Source organism: Lampetra fluviatilis, chromosome 38 (genome assembly GCF_964198595.1).
Source record: "Lampetra fluviatilis chromosome 38, kcLamFluv1.1, whole genome shotgun sequence".
Taxonomy (NCBI): domain Eukaryota; kingdom Metazoa; phylum Chordata; class Hyperoartia; order Petromyzontiformes; family Petromyzontidae; genus Lampetra; species Lampetra fluviatilis.
Genome location: NC_136312.1, coordinates 11,839,706 through 11,858,675, shown reverse-complemented (window position 1 = coordinate 11,858,675; position 18,970 = coordinate 11,839,706). Strand labels below are relative to the sequence as shown.

Sequence of the window (18,970 nt, the reverse complement as noted above, 5' to 3'; positions counted from 1 at the left end):
ATATTCCGCAAATCGTTCATTGCTCTATCGACATCTATATATCTATATGTGCGTGTGTTTGTGTGTGGTGGGGGGCAGCGGTGCAGCGGTTAATGCGCTGCCCTCCGAACCCGGCGACCCGGGTTCAATTCCCGCTCACGGCCGACACCGGTGATGATTATGTGAACCGGTCCTCGCTAACAGCACTTGCCCCAACGGTCCGTTAAGGCTATATGGGGATCTTTGTCTTTGGTGTACAAATCGATTTAACCGGTTTTAATCGGTCACCCCTCCCCCCAAATAATGTAAACACAATTGTAATTATCGTATTCCTGGTTCTTTCGGTAAAGTCACGTAGAAGGGAGATAATAAAATAAAAACAGTATTATTATTTTATTACTTCCCTTCTACGTGACTTTACCGAAAGAACCAACAATATGAATTCCTGCAGTCACGAAAGCTTTAAATCGAAATGTAATTATCGTAATTATCGTAATCGTCGTAATTACAATATCCGGACCAAAATCCTTCACTCAAATCTCAGCCCCGGCCGCGGCCACCTTTGTCTCTCCGCTGCTGGACGCATGAATAACGAGGAGCGGTATTCATTTCGGTGGGACCCTCCGCGTTCGGAGTACAAGTTGCGCTAACCACTGCGCCACCGCTCACCCGCATAGACCTCGATAGTAAATGCGTTGTCCGCTGTTACTCACTAACAGGACTTGCCCCAACAGTTTGTTAAGGCTAAACGGGGGGTCTTTGTCTTTGTGTGTTTAACGATGCGGGGGAGCGGTGGTGCAGCAGTTAGTGCTGCGCTGCGATCCCGGCGACCCGAGTTCGATTCCCGCTTACGGCCAACACCGGTGACGATTATCTGAACTGGTCCTGGGCCTCCCCTGGGTCGACTCAACCTCAACTGAGTACCCGGTGCGGTGTGTAGTAAACATCGCCACTGGGGAGACAAAGGCGGTCGGGAGTGGTGCTGGCCACTCACCCCCTCGTGTGCCACAGTGCCGGCCTTCATAGGGGCACTTGCCCAAACAGTCTGTTAATGCTATAAGGGGGATTTTTGCCTTTTGTATGTGTATGTATGTATTTATGTTTTTACCTATGTCTTGTAGGTTTGTTGTATGGTGTTGTATGTATGTATATATGTGGTTTTGTGTCTATATTCATTGCGTGTATGTGTGCCTGCCTTTGTATGTATGTGTGTAGTGTTTATGTACCGTATGTTTGTGTGATTGAATGTGTTTCTGCCTGCGCGTATGTCTGCGTGTACGTTCGTATGTCAGTGTGTTTTGTATGGGGAGCGGTGGTGCAGTGGTTAGCGCGCTGCGCTACAGACCCGGCCACCCGAGTTCGATTCCCGCTCACGGCCCGACATCGTTGACAGTGAATGTCTTAAGCAGTCGTATAGCTTCCCCTAGGTCGACTCAGCCTCAATTGAGAACCTGGTGCGGTGTGTAAACATCGCAACTTGGGAGACAAATGTGGTGCTGGTCACTCACCCATCCCCTCGTGTGCAGTGTCGGCCTTCATAGGTGCTGCTCGCTAACAGCACTTGCCCCAACAGTCTGGTTAAGGCTATACGGGGGATCTTTGTCTTTGTATATATTCTTATGTTTGTATGTAGTGTATGTATGTAAATATGGCTATGTGTGCGTTATTGTGTGTATATATGGATATGGTTGTGTGTATTGTGTGTATATATGGCTATGTGTGTGTGTGTGTATATGGCTATGTGTGTGTATATATGGCTGTGTGTGTATATATGGCTATGTGTGTGTATATATTGTCTTTGTGTGTACATCAGCACTATGAAGACAAAGGCGGCCGGGACTGGTTCTGGCCAGACCCACCGCCCTCGTGTTCATAACAGCCCTTGCCCCTACAGCCTGTTACAGGCTATACGGGGGATCTTTGTCTGTGTGGAGCGGTGGCGCAACGGTTAGCGTGCTGCGCTCCGAGCCCGCTGGCTTCGTCTGCAATCAGCGATGGGGAGACAAAGGCGGCTGGGCGGGCGGGCGAGCGAGCGTGGTGCTGGCGACCGTCACTTACGGCACTTGGCCCTGCAAAGTGCGCGGGCTACCCGGGGGAGCTTTGTCTGTGCCAGGGCGAGGCGGGGTGGGGGCGCTGTGGGCGCTCCGGCGAGTCGCTAAGAGGATCGAGGGGATGGGGTGGGGGGAGACACGTGGCCATCCGCGGGCTACCGTGGTGGTGGTTGTTGTGGTTGGTGTGGCGGTTGGTGTGGTTGTTGTTGGTTGGTGTGGTTGTTTTTGGTTGTTGTTGGTTGTGGCGGTTGTTGTTGGTTGTGGTTGTTGGTTGTGGTTGTTGTTGGTTGTCGTGATTGTTGTTGGATTTGGTGGTTGGCGTTGTTGTTTGTGGTTGTTGGTTGTGGTGATTGGTTGTTGTTGGTGTGGTGGTTGTTTTTGGTTGTTGTTGGTTGGTGTTAGTTGTGGTTGTTGTTGGTTGTTGTTTGTGGTGGTTGTTGTTGGTGTGGTTATTGTTGGTTGTGGTTGTTGTTGGTGGTGTTGTTGCTGGTGTGGTTGTTGTTGGTATAGTTGTTGTTGGTATAGTTGTTGTGTCTTGGTTGTTGTTCTGGTTGTTGTTGTTGTGATCAATATTGATTACATCATCTCATATCCATCATTACCATCATCATCTCCCATCATCTCCATCTCATCACCAATTCCCACCATCATCATCTCCACCATCATCATCATCATCTCCATCATCTCATATCCATCCATCCGTCTCATATCCTTCCACCATCACCATCTCAATGATCATCCTCCACCTCCTTGCAAAGTTTATGAGTATCTGGGGGTTGTGACTTAAATCGTTTCGTGTCGAACTAGGACCCATGCCTAAAAGAGAGAGAGAGAGAGTCCGTGTCTATAACCATCTGCTAGTTCACCGGCATTCATCCAAGCAGAGCCTGGCTCTGCTGCTGCTGAGACACTGCATGTCGAAACCGCTAGAGTGCTTTCGCTTATGTTGATCCAATAGTGCTGATAAGATGCACTCCGAGTGTGAAGACCGTGTAGCTGACGGAATGTGTAAAAAACAAATACTTAAATTCGTGTTGAGTCGAGATAGGAGATGCGGCAAGGAAGAATGCGGAGCTGAGTGGACTTGCCAATGACCGCTAGCAGCGGTGTCAAGATTGGCCTCTGTGGAGGAGGCTCGTGAAGGACGCTGCTGCTACTGGGCAGTTGGAGGCAGTCGCCCTCCAACAACAGTGAATGGCAGAGGAGCGACGCTCACAACAACGATCGGAGCGCCAGGCGGCTTAAACACAGCAAGTTGGCACAGTAGGGGGCACAGGGGTGCATCTGCCAGTCATCTCAGTCAGTCGACCCATGGTACTATTTGGGTCTGTCCCATGGTCTCCTGCCAGCAAGCCTTTGACAATTCACGTTGCCTCAAAGTGCACCTAGCCTGGCACGAGCACCGTGGAGACGTCTCTGCCACTGAATGGTGAAGGGGGACTGTTGTTGTATACGTGTGTGTGAGCACAAAGACAAAGATCCCTCGTATAGCCTGTAACAGACTGTTGGGGCAAGTGCTGTTAGCGATCACCTATGAAGGCCGGCACGGCAAACGATGGGGTGAGTGGCCAGCACCACGCGAGGCCGCCTTTGTCTCCCCAGTGCCAATGTTTTTACACATCGCACCAGGTACTCATTTGAGGCTGAGTCGACCTAGGGGAAGAGGCCCAGGATCGGTTCAGATTATAATCGTCACTGGTGTTGGCCGTGAGCGGGAATCGAACTTGACCGCTAAACTACCACTCCCCCACACAAACCACTGCGCTACCATCTCCACACACACACACACACGTGTACCATCTCCACACATACACACGTGTATCATTTGGGTCTGTCCCATGATCTGGCAGCAAGCCTTCCACGTGTGTGTGTGTGGAGATGGTAGCGCAGTGGTTACCGCGCCGCACCACGAACCCGGCGACCCAAGTTCGATTGACTGCAGTGACGATTATCTGGACCAGTCTTGCGCCTCCCTTAGCTCGACTCAGCCTTATGTTAGCATCTGGCGCGGTGTGTAAACCCATTGGCACTGTGGAGACAAAGGCGGCCGCGCGTGGTGGTGGGTGCTGTGGCCACCCAGCCCCTTGTGTGTCGCGCCGTCCTTCATTTGTGCTACTCGCTAACGGCACTTGCCCCCATAGTCTGTGAAGGATATACGGGGGAACTTTGTCTTAGTTGTTTCAACGTGCACATAGCTTGGCACAAGCGCCGTGGTGGTGTCATTGCCACTAAGTGGCATCGAGTGTGCTGCTACTACGTTTGTTGCTCCTGCTATTATGGATTGACTCATGCCGCTAGTGAAGGATGCTAGGTTTAGTAATATATGTTGTGTATGTCGCTATTATAAACTTTCAATCACATTTCTTATGATCACTGTTACATTGTTTTTCTAGCATTATTTTAGTAATTTCTAGAAAGGTTTTAGTTTAGCCCGAATTTTTTATGTAGTATAGAGTTATAGAGTTATACTTAATTTTTTTATCTATATTGTATTATGATTGTTATTGTGATCTAACATCAAAATGGGATTTTTTTGCACATTTTTGTACGCAGCATAAACAAATGGTGCTTTCTCTGGAAGATGTTATTGTTTTTGTAGGGGATGTTTAAATTTGCATACAGTAAATGTTAAATGTATCTGTAATTGTATTGTTTGTTGCGGTTGCACCCGAATCAAGAGCCGAATGGCTCATAGGGTTATTCCAAATGATTCTATATTTGAATATTATTCCAAATGAATGAACCTGAGACAAACGCGGTGGAGCGTGGGGGCTCCCCACCGAGCCCCCCTCGTGTGCCACCCTGCAGGCCTCCATAGGTGCTGCGACTCGCGAACAGCACTAACCCCCGACAGCATGTGGAGACTCGATGGGGGATCTTTGTCTGGCCACCCACCCAGTGCTGGATCAAGCTAGTGCGGGGCCTGTAGAATATGTTATAAAGGGGCCCTAAAATGAAAAAATACAAAAAACACTCATTTATTTACTTGTATCGTAAAGTAAATGTATTTATTCATTTTCTATACAGCCAGATAATACAGCAAATCGCTAACCTTAAACACCTAGTCATTCATAAACGTCGAAGGCAGTATAGTACTATAGTAATAGAGCAAGTGCAGAATCACTGAACCGGAATTGATAGCTTGAAATCATTTAGCACGGGGACCTTGAAAGTGCGGGGCCCGTAGCTACTACATGTGTAGTAGCTGCTACATGTGTAGCAGCTGCTACATGTGTAGCAGCTGCTACATGTGTAGCAGCTGCTACATGTGTAGCAGCTGCTACATGTGTAGCAGCTGCTACATGTGTAGCAGCTGCTACATGTGTATTAGCTGCTACATGTGTAGTAGCTGCTACAAGTGTAGTAGCTGCTACAAGTGTAGTAGCTGCTACAAGTGTAGTAGCTGCTACAAGTGTAGTAGCTGCTACAAGTGTAGTAGCTGCTACAAGTGTAGTAGCTGCTACAAGTGTAGTAGCTGCTACAAGTGTAGTAGCTGCTACAAGTGTAGTAGCTGCTACAAGTGTAGTAGCTGCTACAAGTGTAGTAGCTGCTACAAGTGTAGTAGCTGCTACAAGTGTAGTAGCTGCTACAAGTGTAGTAGCTGCTACAAGTGTAGTAGCTGCTACACGTGTAGTAGCTGATACACGTGTATTAGCTGCTACACGTGCAGTAGCTGCTACACGTGCAGTAGCTGCTACCATCACTCGTGTGCCACAGTACTGGCCTTCATAGGTGTGGCAACTCACGAACAGCACTTGCCCCCGACACCCTTTACAGGCGGGTATTGTTCTGGCTGTTGTTGTTGTTATTGTGGAGGAGGAGAAGGATGGTAGTCAGATTGTCTGTCCCATTGTTCCTCGCAGAGTGAAGCTCTGGGCCTCTGCCTTTGGAGGAGAGATCAAGTCCATCTCCAGCAGATACTCGGGATCCCAGTTCCTCCAGAAGGTAATTATCATCTTCTTCTTCCCCTCCTCCTCCTCCTCCTTCTTCTTGTTCTTGGTCGAGTCAGAAAAACGCGTCAGGAGCCAAGTGGAGGAGTGAATCGTCATCGCCGCGATGTCTCCTTCTTCGTGTTTGTGTGGATCGGGGCATTGTCATCAAATCGTTCGCGCTCTGCTGTGGATGACTGCAGTTGCACCGCTACGGGAGAGTTGAGGTTTTTTCTAATTCACATTTGTGCTGCATCAGCTGCCATCCGCGTGTGCTGCTGTCATGGTTTGCGCAGTGGATGCGGCTTAGGGTGGACCATGAGTGGTGGAGCGTGAGTGGTGGCGCGTGAGTGGTGGCGCGTGAGTGGTGGAGCGTGAGTGGTGGACCCAGGCCACTTCCCTTGAGCGCGTGGCTGTTCTCCGGCCACTCTGCTCTTCTGTTGACAACAGCATTGACCAAGTTCCCAAACATACTACTCATCATTATTTGTATTTTTACCAGATAAGGGATAGATACAGGAGGTCGTGGGTTCGATCCCGACCCTGACGCCTGCTGTCTAATTGGAGTTTGCGGTGTCTCTGTTCCCGTGGTCGTGTGGAATTTTCTCCGGGCCTTCCAGTTTTTCCCTCCACATTGAAAATCGTTGGTTTATACATTTTAACGTGATGATGGTAATCCGCCAGCTCGTTGAGCTCTCATTTGTGTTAGCCAGGTCGCTTCTGAGAAAGAGCTACATGGCTCAGTGGGACCTGACATGGTACACTTTTTTTAAATAGTTGTTTGATTCAGGTGGCAGTGAGTTAAATTATCGAAGAGTAGCCGGGATATTCCACTTGCCCTTCGATATTCGCGATTCCCAGCTGAAGGAGATGAGGGTCCTGTGTAGGTGAGACAATGGCGGAGGCGAGGCCTCTCTGTGTGGTGAGATGAGGGGTCTGTGGGGTGAGATGAGGGGTCTGTGGGGTGAGATGAGGGGTCTGTGTGGTGAGATGAGGGGTCTGTGTGGTGAGATGAGGGGTCTGTGGGGTGAGATGAGGGGTCTGTGTGGTGAGATGAGGGGTCTGTGTGGTGAGATGAGGGGTCTGTGTGGTGAGATGAGGGGCCTGTGTGGTGAGATGAGGGGTCTGTGTGGTGAGATGAGGGGTCTGTGTAGTGAGATGAGGGGTCTGTGTGGGGTGAGATGAGGGGTCTGTGGGGTGAGATGAGGGGTCTGTGGGGTGAGATGAGGGGTCTGTGGGGTGAGATGAGGGGTCTGTGGGGTGAGATGAGGGGTCTGTGTGGTGAGATGAGGGGTCTGTGTGGTGAGATGAGGGGTCTGTGTGGTGAGATGAGGGGCCTGTGTGGTGAGATGAGGGGTCTGTGTGGTGAGATGAGGGGTCTGTGTAGTGAGATGAGGGGTCTGTGTGGGGTGAGATGAGGGGTCTGTGGGGTGAGATGAGGGGTCTGTGGGGTGAGATGAGGGGTCTGTGGGGTGAGATGAGGGGTCTGTGTAGTGAGATGAGGGGTCTGTGGGGTGAGATGAGGGGTCTGTGGGGTGAGATGAGGGGTCTGTGGGGTGAGATGAGGGGTCTGTGGGGTGAGATGAGGGGTCTGTGGGGTGAGATGAGGGGTCTGTGTAGTGAGATGAGGGGTCTGTGTGGTGAGATGAGGGGTCTGTGTAGTGAGATGAGGGGTCTGTGGGGTGAGATGAGGGGTCTGTGGGGTGAGATGAGGGGTCTGTGGGGTGAGATGAGGGGTCTGTAGGGTGAGATGAGGGGTCTGTGTAGTGAGATGAGGGGTCTGTGGGGTGAGATGAGGGGTCTGTGGGGTGAGATGAGGGGTCTGTGGGGTGAGATGAGGGGTCTGTGTAGTGAGATGAGGGGTCTGTGGGGTGAGATGAGGGGTCTGTGTAGTAAGATGAGGGGTCTGGGGGGTGAGATGAGCGGTCTGTGTAGTGAGATGAAGGGTCTGTGGGGTGAGATGAGGGGTCTGTGTAGTGAGATGAGGGGTCTGTGGGGTGAGATGAGGGGTCTGTGGGGTGAGATGAGGGGTCTGTGTAGTGAGATGAGGGGTCTGTGGGGTGAGATGAGGGGTCTGTGGGGTGAGATGAGGGGTCTGTGGGGTGAGATGAGGGGTCTGTGGGGTGAGATGAGGGGTCTGTGTAGTGAGATGAGGGGTCTGTGTAGTGAGATGAGGGGTCTGTGGGGTGAGATGAGGGGTCTGTGGGGTGAGATGAGGGGTCTGTGGGGTGAGATGAGGGGTCTGTGTAGTGAGATGAGGGGTCTGTGTAGTGAGATGAGGGGTCTGTGGGGTGAGATGAGGGGTCTGTGTGGTGAGATGAGGGGTCTGTGGGGTGAGATGAGGGGTCTGTGTAGTGAGATGAGGGGTCTGTGTAGTGAGATGAGGGGTCTGTGTGGTGAGATGAGGGGTCTGTGGGGTGAGATGAGGGGTCTGTGGGGTGAGATGAGGGGTCTGTGTGTGAGATGAGGGGTCTGTGGGGTGAGATGAGGGGTCTGTGAAGTGAGATGAGGGGTCTGTGGGGTGAGATGAGGGGTCTGTGTCGTGAGATGAGGGGTCTATGGGGTGAGATGAGGGGTCTGTGTGGTGAGATGAGGGGTCTGTGGGGTGAGATGAGGGGTCTGTGTGGTGAGATGAGGGGTCTGTGTGGTGAAATGAGGGGTCTGTGGGGTGAGATGAGGGGTCTGTGTAGTGAGATGAGGGGTCTGTGTGGTGAAATGAGGGGTCTGTGTGGTGAGATGAGGGGTCTGTGTGGTGAGATGAGGGGTCTGTGTAGTGAGATGAGGGGTCTATGGGGTGAGATGAGGGGTCTGTGGGGTGAGATGAGGGGTCTGTGTGGTGAGATGAGGGGTCTGTGTGGTGAGATGAGGGGTCTGTGTGGTGAGATGAGGGGTCTGTGGGGTGAGATGAGGGGTCTGTGTGGTGAGATGAGGGGTCTGTGGGGTGAGATGAGGGGTCTGTGTGGTGAGATGAGGGGTCTGTGTAGTGAGATGAGGGGTCTGTGGGGTGAGATGAGGGGTCTGTGTGGTGAGATGAGGGGTCTGTGTGGTGAGATGAGGGGTCTGTGGGGTGAGATGAGGGGTCTGTGGGGTGAGATGAGGGGTCTGTGGGGTGAGATGAGGGGTCTGTGAAGTGAGATGAGGGGTCTGTGGGGTGAGATGAGGGGTCTGTGAAGTGAGATGAGGGGTCTGTGGGGTGAGTTGAGGGGTCTGTGTAGTGAGATGAGGGGTCTGTGGGGTGAGATGAGGGGTCTGTGTGGTGAGATGAGGGGTCTGTGTGGTGAGATGAGGGGTCTGTGTGGTGAGATGAGGGGTCTGTGGGGTTAGATGAGGGGTCTGTGGGGTGAGATGAGGGGTTTGTGGGGTGAGATGAGGGGTCTGTGGGGTGAGATGAGGGGTCTGTGTACTGAGATGAGGGGTCTGTGTGGTGAGATGAGGGGTCTGTGTGGTGAGATGAGGGGTCTGTGGGGTGAGATGAGGGGTCTGTGGGGTGAGATGAGGGGTCTGTGGGGTGAGATGAGGGGTCTGTGAAGTGAGATGAGGGGTCTGTGGGGTGAGATGAGGGGTCTGTGAAGTGAGATGAGGGGTCTGTGGGGTGAGATGAGGGGTCTGTGTAGTGAGATGAGGGGTCTGTGGGGTGAGATGAGGGGTCTGTGTGGTGAGATGAGGGGTCTGTGTGGTGAGATGAGGGGTCTGTGTGGTGAGATGAGGGGTCTGTGGGGTTAGATGAGGGGTCTGTGGGGTGAGATGAGGGGTCTGTGGGGTGAGATGAGGGGTCTGTGTACTGAGATGAGGGGTCTGTAAGGTGAGATGAGGGGTCTGTGTAGTGAGATGAGGGGTCTGTGTAGTGAGATGAGGGGTCTGTGTGGTGAGATGAGGGGTCTGTGGGGTGAGATGAGGGGTCTGTGGGGTGAGATGAGGGGTCTGTGTAGTGAGATGAGGGGTCTGTGGGGTGAGATGAGGGGTCTGTGATGTGAGATGAGGGGTCTGTGGGGTGAGATGAGGGGTCTGTGGGGTGAGATGAGGGGTCTGTGTGGTGAGATGAGGGGTCTGTGGGGTGAGATGAGGGGTCTGTGTGATGAGATGAGGGGTCTGTGTGGTGAGATGAGGGGTCTGTGGGGTGAGATGAGGGGTCTGTGTAGTGAGATGAGGGGTCTGTGTGGTGAGATGAGGGGTCTGTGTGGTGAGATGAGGGGTCTGTGTGGTGAGATGAGGGGTCTGTGTAGTTAGATGAGGGGTCTGTGGGGTGAGATGAGGCGTCTGTGGGGTGAGATGAGGGGTCTGTGTGGTGAGATGAGGGGTCTGTGTGGTGAGATGAGGGGTCTGTGGGGTGAGATAAGGGGTCTGTGTGGTGAGATGAGGGGTCTGTGGGGTGAGATGAGGGGTCTGTGTGGTGAGATGAGGGGTCTGTGTAGTGAGATGAGGGGTCTGTGGGGTGAGATGAGGGGTCTGTGTGGTGAGATGAGGGGTCTGTGTGGTGAGATGAGGGGTCTGTGTGGTGAGATGAGGGGTCTGTGGGGTGAGATGAGGGGTCTGTGGGGTGAGATGAGGGGTCTGTGGGGTGAGATGAGGGGTCTGTGAAGTGAGATGAGGGGTCTGTGGGGTGAGATGAGGGGTCTGTGGGGTGAGATGAGGGGTCTGTGGGGTGAGATGAGGGGTATGTGTGGTGAGATGAGGGGTCTGTGGGGTGAGATGAGGGGTCTGTGTGGTGAGATGAGGGGTCTGTGTGGTGAGATGAGGGGTCTGTGTGGTGAGATGAGGGGTCTGTGTGGTGAGATGAGGGGTCTGTGTGGTGAGATGAGGGGTCTGTGGGGTGAGACGAGGGGTCTGTGGGGGGTGAGACGAGGCCTCTGTGGGGTGAGACGTGGGCTCTGTATGATATTACTAATAATAGGATTTGCCACTTGCCTGCAGACTCTTACACAGAGACAGCTGCCTCTGGGGGTGCCCCTAGGCTGCTCCACGCAGCAGGAGCAACAATCATCACCCTGCCTGCTGAGCGCCGCGGTGGCTCGGAGATGTTAACCAACTCGCCAGGGATACAGGAGGTCGTAGGTTAGATCCCTACCCGGATGCCTTCCGTAGATTATGAGTTGGCGTCTCTCTCTCATCATTATCACGGTGGCTCGGAGATGTTAACCACCTCGCCAGGGATACAGGAGGTCGTTGGTTAGATCCCGACCCTGACGCCTTCCATAGATTATGAGTTGGCGTCTCTCTCTCATCATTATCACGGTGGCTCGGAGATGTTAACCACCTCGCCTGGGATACAGGAGGTCGTGGGTTAGATCCCGACCCTGATGCCTTCCGTAGATTATGAGTTGGCTTCTCTCTCTCATCATTATCACGGTGGCTAGGAGATGTTAACCACCTCGCCTGGGATACAGGAGGTCGTGGATTAGATCCCGACCCCGATGCCTTCCGTAGATTATGAGTTGGCGTCTCTCTCTCATCATTATCACGGTGGCTAGGAGATGTTCACTACCTCGTATGATGCGCAGCAGGTCCTGGGTTTTGTTGGGACACTTGCGTCTGCTGCTGTATACTTGGAGTTTACGACTCTTGTTCTCTCCCCGTGGTCGCGTGGATCTGTCTCCGGGTCCTCCGGTCTTTCCCCTCCACATTTCAACACCACGCGTTTTGAGAGTATTCGGCTGCTGCTATACATGTCCACGCGATGATGGTCATGATGATAAGGCGTCATTTCGTTGAGCTCTCATTCGTGTTATCCAGGTCGCTCCTGATAAGAGAATCTACATCGCTCAGTGGACACCTTACCTGGGTACAATGTCAAAAAGAACATCGTTTCATGCTTCTAGTTTTACTCATAGCGGAATCAATACACAGGGACAGCAGCCAATGTGCGTGTCACTTTGGCTATAACCATATCAGCAGCAGCAGCATCATCAGCAGCAGCATCATCATCATCATCAGCAGCAGCAGCATCATCATCAGCAGCAGCAGCAGCATCAGCAGCATCATCAGCAGCAGCATCATCAGCAGCGGTAATCATCGCCCTGGCTACTGGCAGAAGGACAAATGCTCCCCCGATAGGCACTCCTCGCAGAATCCGCATCAGATGTATTCATACCGAAGGAGGAAATCCGATGAGCTATAAAGCCCTTTTCTATTTTCGCTTGCACAGATGCGCAGACTTCTGTGCCCATCGGGGCTTTCGGAGTGAGCCCCTCCCCTCGCGGCGACGGCGCCTCCAGCACGCACGGGGGGTCGCCCCCCCCTCCTCCACCCCCCAGCCCCGCCCCCCTCCCATGCTGTGCGTCAGCAAATATCGCGGCAGCCGTGATGGCTCCCAGATGCGATTTCAATTGCGCAGCTTCACTCGAGGCGTTGGCAGCGAGGATATGCACGACGAGAGGGCGGGGGTGAGAGGGGAGGGAGTGGGAGAGAGGGAGGGATGGATGGGATGGGAGAGAGTGAGAGAGAATAAAAGCATTGAAAAATTACCAAAAAAACTAAATGATGAACGAAGCAAAGTTCCGACTACACCGAGCATCTTCTTGTTTCCTCTGATCGTAAAAAAACCGAGAGAGGGGGAGAGGGGAGGGGGGGAGAGATTGATGCACATAGAGATGGATTCATGCGCAGAGAGAGGAAAAGCGAGAGGGAGAGAGAGATGGGTAGAGGAGAGGGCAGGAGATAGCGGATGCACTGAGAGAGATTCACGGGGGGAGAGAGAGGGACAGAGAGAGAGAGAGAGAGGGCGGAGAGAGTGATGCACGGAGAGAACGAGAGATATGGATGGAGAGAGAGAGAGAGACGGAGAGAGTTCGAGAGAGAGAGGGAGGGAGGGATGGAGCCTGCGGGAGGAGGAGAGTTGTGGAGGGGGAGGGGGCGCATCTGCTATGGGGAGGGAGCGGGGGGGCAGAGGGGGAGCAGTGGAGCGAGCGAAGGGGTATTACATGGGATTGGCCAAGCGTGTAGGAGCGCTCCCCGCTCAACTACAAAGACAAAGCTCCCCGTGTAGCCTATAGCTGGGCTGTAGGGGCAAGTGCTGTTAGTAGCGAGTAGCACCACCTATGAAGACCGGCACGGCACACGACGAAATGGGCGGGTGACCCAGCAACCACGCTGGCACGGCCGCCTTTGTCTCTCCCCAGTGGTGATGTCTTACACACCGCACCAGGTATTCACTTGAGGCTGAGTCCACCTAGGGAGGTTCAGGACCGGGTTCAGATATTCGTCACCGGTGTTGGCCGTGAGCGGTGATCGAACTCGAGTCGCCCGGTTCGTAGCGAAGCGCCGAGCGCGACGCCGCCGCCGACGATGATCTGAGGCCCGGTGCTGGGCCTCCCCTAGGTCGACTCGGAGCCAAGACAGCTGCGCGAATGAAACTCCGATGTTCGGTGATGGGGGTGGAGGGGAGGGAGGAGGGGAGGGGGGTAAAGATGGGGGGTAGGGGGGGTGGGGGGCCCGGTTGGACTCCCCCCACGCAGCCACGAACCCGGCCACCCGAGTTCGATTCCCGCTTGCGGCTATCACCACCAACTACCGCCGGTGACGATTGTCTTGAAGCGGTAGTTGGGCCTCCCCTAGGTCGACTCGGCCTCAGATGAGTACCTGGTGCGGTGGGGAAACATCGCGAATGCGGAGACAAAGGCGGCCGGGGGTGGTGCTGGCCACCCAACCCCTCGTGTGCTGTGCCGGCCTTTATAGGTGCGACTCGCTAACAGCACTTGCCCCAAAATTATGTTGAGGCAACATGGGGAATCTTTGTATTTGTGTACACACACAGGTACATAACAACAACAACAGCCGACCTTCACCATTCAGTGGCTGTGACGTCGCCACGCGCTTGTGCCAGGCCATGTGCACTTTTAGGCAACGTGAAGTGTCGAACGCCCGCTGGCAGGAGGTCACAGAGCAGACCTAGGTGCCACGGGTCGACTGACTGAGATGACCGAGTTGACTGGCTGATGCACCACCTGTGCGCCCTACTGTGCCAACTCGCTGCGTTTTAGCCACCCGGCGCTCCGCTCGTTGTTGTGAGCGTCGCTCCTCCACCCTCCGTTGTTGTTGGAGGGCGGCTGACTCTAACCGCCCAGCAGCAGCGTCCTTCACGAGCCTCCTCCACAGAGGCCGATCTTGACACCGCTGGTACCAGTCTTCAGCAATTCCACTCACCTGCACATCCTCTTGTACCACATCAACTCTATCTCTTGTCCAGCCCATGCCGCGTCCGTTTATCCCCATCTATCCGACCGAACAGAAGTTGCTTGGGCATGCGGTGGCTGGGCACGTGGGCTACATTACCCAGCCAAAACAGCCTCGCCTGCCGGAGGAGCTCACTGTAGGGAATGTGTCCAGATATTTCAAGGATTTGTGAGCTCTTCGCACTGCAATCCAGTCTGGAGGTTAAACCCAGGATGGATCGTAAGCAGGCTATCCTGAATGTTTCAAACCGGTGCAGATGTTCCTTTAGAGGGCTGCATGTTTCGCCAGCAAAGAGAAGGGAGGGCATCGCCGTGGCCGAGAAAATTCGGAGCTTCACGTGGCGCGACAGATCAGGTAGCTTCCACACAGCGTTACGCAGCTGACGAAAACACAACGGCCTCCGCTGCCAAAGCCAACCTGGTCATGAGCACGCTGCTCAGGTACGGAAACTCGTCTACTCTCCCCACGACTGCCCCATCACTCGTGGGGGAGTGCTTGAGGAGGTCGAGTGTTCGACGACACAACACACCCCCGAGCAGGTGCTTCGTTATGGTGGTGCTGATGGGGTAAGGCCCCAACCTCGTAGTAGCACGCTCCAGCTTTAGTAGCAGTCGCCTGTACAACTTGTTTTCAGAGTGAGCAGTAATCACAAGATCTGGCAACTCCTCCACAACTGCCCCACGGACAACAGACACACACTCAGTCACTCCTACACACACGCTCACGCAAACGAAGACAAAGCTGTCGTTATGTATTTATTATTTGTTACCAGGTAAGGCCCCAACTGAGCTATGGAGCTCTCCTTCAGAATGCGACCTGTCCATCACAAATGAAAGCTCAACGAAGCGGCTCATCGTGTGGAAATTTAGAGCAGCCCAATACTCGAAACGCGCGTTTCTCAGTGTGGAGGGAAACACCGGAGGACCTGGAGAAACATCCACGCGACCAGGGAAAGAGAGACACCGCAAACTCCAAATATACAGCAACAGCCGTCAGGGTCAGGGGATCGAAGCCACGACCTCCTGTAGACCAGGCGAGGTAGATAACATCTCTCAGGGACATGATCTAACCCACGACCTCCTGTATACCAGGCGAGGTAGTTAACATCTCCTAGCCACCCCCATGTAGCCTCAATAGACTGTAGGTCAAGTGCTGTAAGCGAGTAGCACCTACGAAGGCGGGGACAGCGCACAAAGGGGTGGGTGGCCAGCACTACGCCCGGCCGCCTTTGTCTCCCCAGTGGCGATGTTTACACACCGCACCAGGTACTCATTTGAGTCGACCTAGGGGAGGCCCAGGACCAGTTGAGATAATCGTCACCGGTGTTGGCCGTGAGCGGGAATCGAACTCGGGTAGCTGGGTTCGTAGCGCAGCGTAGCGCTAAACACTGCGCCACCGCTCCCCACACTTCACACACACACGCACACTTATACACTCACTCAGACACTCACTCAGACACTCAGACACTCACACACTCACTCAAACACACTCACACACGCACTCACACACACTCACACACGCACACACACACGCGCACACACACAGTCACATACACTCACGATCAATGCTATTAAGCAGTCTTAATTACTCCCTTATCAGTCCCTTAACCCGCGCACGACGCCTTCACGGAGACAAAGAGAGATGCGGGGAGAGGAGGAGGAGGAGGCGTCGTCTCGACTCCCTGGGGGAGGAGGGGGGCAGAGAGATGAGCGGAGAGCGCCCACGCCTGGGTGTCTGTGTGGGTGTCTGTGTGTGGGTGTCTGTGTGTGGGTGTCTGTGTGTGGGTGTCTGTCTGGGTGTCTGTGTGTGGGTGTATGTGTGGGTGTGTGGGTGTCTGTGTGTCTGTGTGTGGGTGTCTGTGTGTGGGTGTCTGTCTGGGTGTCTGTGTGTGGGTGTATGTGTGGGTGTGTGGGTGTCTGTGTGGGTGTCTGTGTGTGGGTGTCTGTGTGTGGGTGTCTGTGTGTGGGTGTCTGTCTGGGTGTCTGTGTGTGGGTGTATGTGTGGGTGTGTGGGTGTCTGTGTGTCTGTGTGTGGGTGTCTGTGTGTGGGTGTCTGTGTGTGGGTGTCTGTGTGTGGGTGTATGTGTGGGTGTCTGTGTGTCTGTGTGGGTGTCTGTGTGGGTGTCTGTGTGTGGGTGTCTGTGTGTGGGTGTCTGTGTGTGGGTGTCTGTGTGTGGGTGTCTGTCTGGGTGTCTGTGTGTGGGTGTGTGGGTGTCTGTGTGTCTGTGTGGGTGTCTGTATGGGTGTCTGTGTGTGGGTGTCTGTGTGTGTGTGTCTGTGTGTGGGTGTCTGGGTGGGTGTCTGTGTGGGTATCTGTGTGGGTATCTGTGTGGGTATCTGTGTGGGTATCTGTGTGGGTGTATGTGTGGGTGTCTGTGTGTGGGTGTCTGTGTGTGGATGTGGGTGTCTGTGTGGGTATCTGCGTGGGTGTCTGTGTGTGGGTGTCTGTGTGTATGTGTGGGTGTCTGTGTGTGGGTGTCTGTGTGTGGGTGTATATGTGTAGGTGTCTGTGTGTAGGTATGGGTGTATGTGTGGGTGTCTGTGTAGGTGTGGGTGTCTGTGTGTGGGTGTGGGTGTCTGTGTGGGTGTCTGTCTGGGTGTTGGTGTCTGTCTGGGTGTCTGTGTAGGTGTGGGTGTCTGTGTCTGTGTGGATGTGGGTGTCTGTGTTTGTGTGGATGTATGTGCTGGTGTCTGTGTGGGTGTCTGTGTGGGTGTCTGTGTGGGTGTCTGTGTAGGTGTGGGTGTCTGTGTGGGTGTCTGTGTATGTGTGGGTGTCTGTGTGGGTGTGGGTGTCTGTGTGGGTGTCTGTGTGGGTGTCTGTGTGGGTGTCTGTGTGGGTGTGGGTGTCTGTGTGGGTGTCTGTGTGGGTGTCTGTATAGGTGTGGGTGTCTGTGTGGGTGTGGGTGTCTGTGTGGGTGTCTGTGTGGGTGTGGGTGTCTGTGTCTGTGTGGATGTGGGTGTCTGTGTTTGTGTGGATGTATGTGCTGGTGTCTGTGTGGGTGTCTGTGTGGGTGTCTGTGTGGGTGTCTGTGTAGGTGTGGGTGTCTGTGTGGGTGTCTGTGTATGTGTGGGTGTCTGTGTGGGTGTGGGTGTCTGTGTGGGTGTCTGTGTGGGTGTCTGTGTGGGTGTCTGTGTGGGTGTGGGTGTCTGTGTGGGTGTCTGTGTGGGTGTCTGTATAGGTGTGGGTGTCTGTGTGGGTGTGGGTGTCTGTGTGGGTGTCTGTGTGGGTGTGGGTGTCTGTGTGGGTGTCTGTGTGGGTGTCTGTGTGTGGGTGTCTGTGTGTGGGTGTCTGTGTGGGTGTCTTTCTGGGTGTGGGTGTCTGTGTGTGGATGTTGGTGTCTGTGTGGGTATCTGTGTGGGTGTCTGGGTGGGTGTCTGTGTGTAGGTGTCTGTGTGTGGGTGTGGGTGTCTGTGTGTGAGTGTTTGGGTGGGTGTGGGTATCTCTGTGGGTGTCTGTGTGTGGGTGTCTGTGTGTGGATGTTGGTGTCCGTGTGGGTGTCTGTGTGTGGGTGTCTGTGTGGGTGTTTGTGTTATTGTCTCTGTGAGTGTCTGTGTGAGTGGCTGTGTGGGTGTCTCTGTGGGTCTGTGTGTGGTTGTTGTTGTCTGTGTGTGGTTGTCTGTGTGAGCGACAGGCCCACTCTCATCGTCTACATCATCCCACGTTAGAGAATGAGGAGGCTTACCGCAGTCTTCCCTCGGAGACTCGGAGAGCCGTGGGGCACTGCAAGGATGGTTGGTGGTCGGGGGTTGCTGAAGATATGGAGTCGTACTCAATGGCCCGTGATCACAAATCGCTCGTTAATTCCATCAAAAAATAACCTGCAGCGCCACACCTATAACCATCATTAGGGGAAAGAACGGTGATCCAATCTTCGACCCCCAGGAACAGGTTTGCAGATCTGCTGAGCATTTATGTGAGGTCCTGAGGGAGGGGAAATCTCTGAGCCTGGAAAACATCGTGGGACAAAGTGGGGATGACCCTGCTGAGCCTGCGATGCCTCAAATATTGGAATAAGTTAACCCCTGGGAGTGGCTGGCTGAGGTGCCATGTGTTGAGGAAGTACTGAAGGCGTCTGAGACCAGGAAAAGCACCGGGCAGAGATGATCTCCAAAGCGAAATATTGAGAGAGGGTGGCGTTTGTGCACAGATTGCCCTATATGACATCATAACAACAGTCTGGACCACTGGACGGGTTCCGCAGGATTGGAAGGATGCCCTGATGGTCCCCCTCTTTAAAAAGGGGGACCGCACAGACTGTAACAACTACAGGGGCATCTCACTCCTCATTGTGCCTGGAAAGGTCCTGGCAAGGATTATTCAACATCGCCTTGCTAGGCACGCTGAGGAGAGGCTTGCGGAACCCTAATGCGGTTTCAGGAAAGGGCGGTCCTGCACAGATGCCATATTTTCTATCCGTCTGCTACAGCAGAGGTGTAGGGAATTCCAACAAGACCTACATCTCTGCTTTATTGACCTGGTCAAGGCCTATGCTACCATCAGTAGGCCTTGGCTCTGGGTTGTTCTTCGTGCTTTCGGAGTCCCTGACCCTCTGCTCACGATCATTAAGGACCTTCATGATGGTGAGCGGGCCCTGGTAAAACTATGTGGCCGGGAGTCGGAGCCATTCCCTGTTCACCTTGGGGTGCGACAGGGATGTCCTCTGGCTCCCACATTATGTAACAAATATTTCGACCACACAGTTCGTGAAGCCTTCAAAAGCTGTATCGGAGGAATTTCCACGTGGTATAGATCCAATGGGAGGCTGATCGATGCCCGGGTGCGGTAAATTGATGGCTCCCGATTGCTCAAATTGCTGCTCACTCAGAGGAGGAGTTGGAGGCG

General features: G+C 53.8%; 1 protein-coding gene across 1 annotated transcript in view; it reads left to right on the top strand.

Moving 5' to 3' along the window:
• Positions 1–2,151: 2,151 nt before the first annotated feature.
• The window catches only part of LOC144945699 (voltage-dependent calcium channel subunit alpha-2/delta-3-like), a 143,408-nt gene continuing 126,589 nt past the window's right edge, over positions 2,152–18,970 (top strand). Inside the window, exons 1-2 of the mRNA XM_078874267.1 lie at positions 2,152–2,156; positions 5,894–5,975. Of these exons, the coding sequence (XP_078730393.1) occupies positions 2,152–2,156; positions 5,894–5,975 (87 nt within the window). The remainder of the gene's footprint in view (positions 2,157–5,893; positions 5,976–18,970) is intronic.